Source organism: Nanorana parkeri, unplaced genomic scaffold (assembly GCF_000935625.1).
Source record: "Nanorana parkeri isolate BGI_ZX_2015 unplaced genomic scaffold, ASM93562v1 scaffold2903, whole genome shotgun sequence".
Lineage (NCBI taxonomy): Eukaryota > Metazoa > Chordata > Amphibia > Anura > Dicroglossidae > Nanorana > Nanorana parkeri.
This window is the reverse complement of record NW_017309171.1, coordinates 23472-25847: the sequence shown is the minus strand read 5'-3', so window position 1 is coordinate 25847 and position 2376 is coordinate 23472. Positions and strand designations below refer to the sequence as shown.

Below are 2376 nucleotides of genomic sequence, written 5' to 3'. Positions count from 1 at the left end.
TTTCTAATAGTAAGTCTCAAGCAACCAGAAACTACATTTGTCCGGAATCTACCAATCCCCGTGGATGCCGGATAACAGGGAGTTTACTGCATACACATACAGTATACATTACACTGCCGCAAGTACTATTGTGATCGCACTGCGGGCACAATGTGCCCTGCGATCCCATGCGGGCGATCGCATTGCGGCCGGAGGGCGTGGCTAAGGTGCCCTTCACTTCAATGGCCCGCCACGCCCCCTGCACCCCGGCTAAAAAGTGAGCCGGCCGCAATGCGAGGCCAGAATCGGACCGCAACGCACTGCCTACAAAACCCCATAGGATTGAATGGAGATTAGAGCGCACATGGGCGGCCCCGTCAAACTTGCTCATGCTTGTTTACTCCTTTGTATCCGTTATTGTAACTAGGCTCCCGAAACCCATTATCAACATAACGAAACCAGTCACAGGACTTTTATGGCGTGACAACTTGTATATGAAGGCGTACGACAACAATTTTCGGGGGCGGGGTTATTGACTTGTTAAAGATTTGAGAGATGAATCGAACTTTCGGTTCAGTTAAATGAGTTAAAGATATTCCAGGCGCAGCAACACAACAGATGACTCAAAGTCCGTCAGCTCATTATCTGTCCAAAGCAGCTACAACTTGACTAGAAACGACTGTCCCCCGCCAGCATGCTGTAGGGAAGGACCCTTGGTGTGGAAGCAGTGGTCTCCCTGCAGGGGTCTGACACGCCCCTGTTGAGTCAAAGCAATCGGCAATCTCTAGGCGCAGAGCTATTGGTCTCTGACTCAGCAGGCGGTGTGTTGGACCTCTTCATAGATACCACTGCTTGCCCACAGAGAGCAAGGATCCTTCTCAGCAGCTGCTGCGGGCAAGGGGCGGGCTCTTCTGCTCAGGCGGTGGCTGCTTTAGAAGGAAAATAAATAGCCAATAGCAGGCCGGCTATTGAAACCCCGCCCACCTGGCTGCGCCCTAGTAAGCAGTGCGCCCTAGTTAGCAGTGCGCCCTAGACAGCAGTGCGCCCTAGGCGGCCGCCTAGTTTGCCTTGTGGCAGCACCGGCCCTGCAGGTACCCCAGGAATATCATTTGGGAACCCCACCTCTCCTGTCCAGAGAAATCCCTCACTGTAGTTCAGGTGGTACCTTCTCCTGGCCCCCATGATCAATGCCTTCGGTTGGCTCAGGGAGAAGTCTGCAGGGCATCCTACGTGACATAGCTCGGGTGGCATTGGGGAGACCAGTCACCCAGCTAGCCAACTCAGGTGGCCAGTCTCCTTAACAGGAAGTAGTGCTGCTACAGCAGTTACCAAGGCAACATTTTGTTATTTATTTTAATTCAAGGAGCCCATGGCTCATAAAGAAATGCCCCCCCACAATAAAGCTGGGGGCCACCGTTCAGCTGATGCACCTTATTGAGTACCCTCGTGCTTCCAATTGTATTAATTTTGTAAAAAATTTGTCCTACAGGACTCAGCGATGGCCAGCTCGGTGAAAACCTTCATTTTCCTAGACCTGGAAGCTACTGGTCTACACGGAGACCTTCCCAAAATCACAGAGTTGTGTCTGGTGGCCGTCCATGTGTCCTCACTGAAGAATCCAGCGACCGATGACTCGGGGGAGACGCAGCTACCTCGGGTGATGGACAAGCTTTGCCTTTGCGTGGACCCGGACAAGCCCCTTACTAAGGAAGCCTCCGAGATCACCGGCCTGGACAACGAGCAGCTGAGCGACTGCGAGAAGAAGAAATTCGACGACTGCCTCATCAACACCGTCATCGAATTTATAAATCGCCAGGCCCAGCCGGTCTGCCTGGTGGCCCACAATGGCTTTGACTACGACTTTCCCCTACTGAAGACTGAGCTTCTGCAACAGCAGCACGACTTGTCCAGCGCCATCCTGTGTATGGACTCACTCCAAGCCTTCCGATCCCTTCATGGTCAAGGGAGAGGAAAGCCGGGGTATGTCAAAGTGAAGTTTAACCTGCCAGAAATTTTCAGGCGGTTCTTCAGTAAGGAGCCCGACTTTTCCCATTACGCGGAAGGCGACGTGCTGACCCTCATCCTTGTCGTCATCTGCAAAGCTGAAAGCCTTCTGGAGGCAGCAAATTACAGAAGATGGGGAGAGATCAAGCCCATGTACTAATAACCGACCTTCTATGTAGGATCTAGAATGTCACATGGCCCCTTATTCTCTCTCGTCCGCGTGATTCCAGTCACGTGTTTTTTATCCATAGGCCAGATTTTATTGGACATTGAGCTACCGAACAATTGTGAAAAGCAAACAAATTTGACGGGAGCCCCATCAACATTGTCATCGAATTCATCAATAGTCAAGCCCCGGACCGTCTGTCTGGTGGCCCACAATGGTTTTTCCCA

General features: G+C 51.9%; 1 protein-coding gene across 1 annotated transcript; it reads left to right on the top strand.

Moving 5' to 3' along the window:
* The first annotated feature begins 1471 nt into the window (after positions 1–1471).
* Positions 1472–2203, top strand: TREX2 (three prime repair exonuclease 2). Its single transcript, XM_018574369.1, has one exon. The coding sequence runs from the start codon at positions 1478–1480 to the stop codon at positions 2141–2143; it is 666 nt and encodes a 221-aa protein (XP_018429871.1). The 5' UTR covers positions 1472–1477; the 3' UTR covers positions 2144–2203.
* The last annotated feature ends 173 nt before the right edge of the window (positions 2204–2376 follow it).

What these genes read in the sequence shown, in the direction of transcription:
- TREX2 (XM_018574369.1), top strand. Translation starts at nt 1,478, where the DNA reads ATGGCCAGCTCGGTGAAAACCTTCATTTTCCTAGACCTGGAAGCTACT.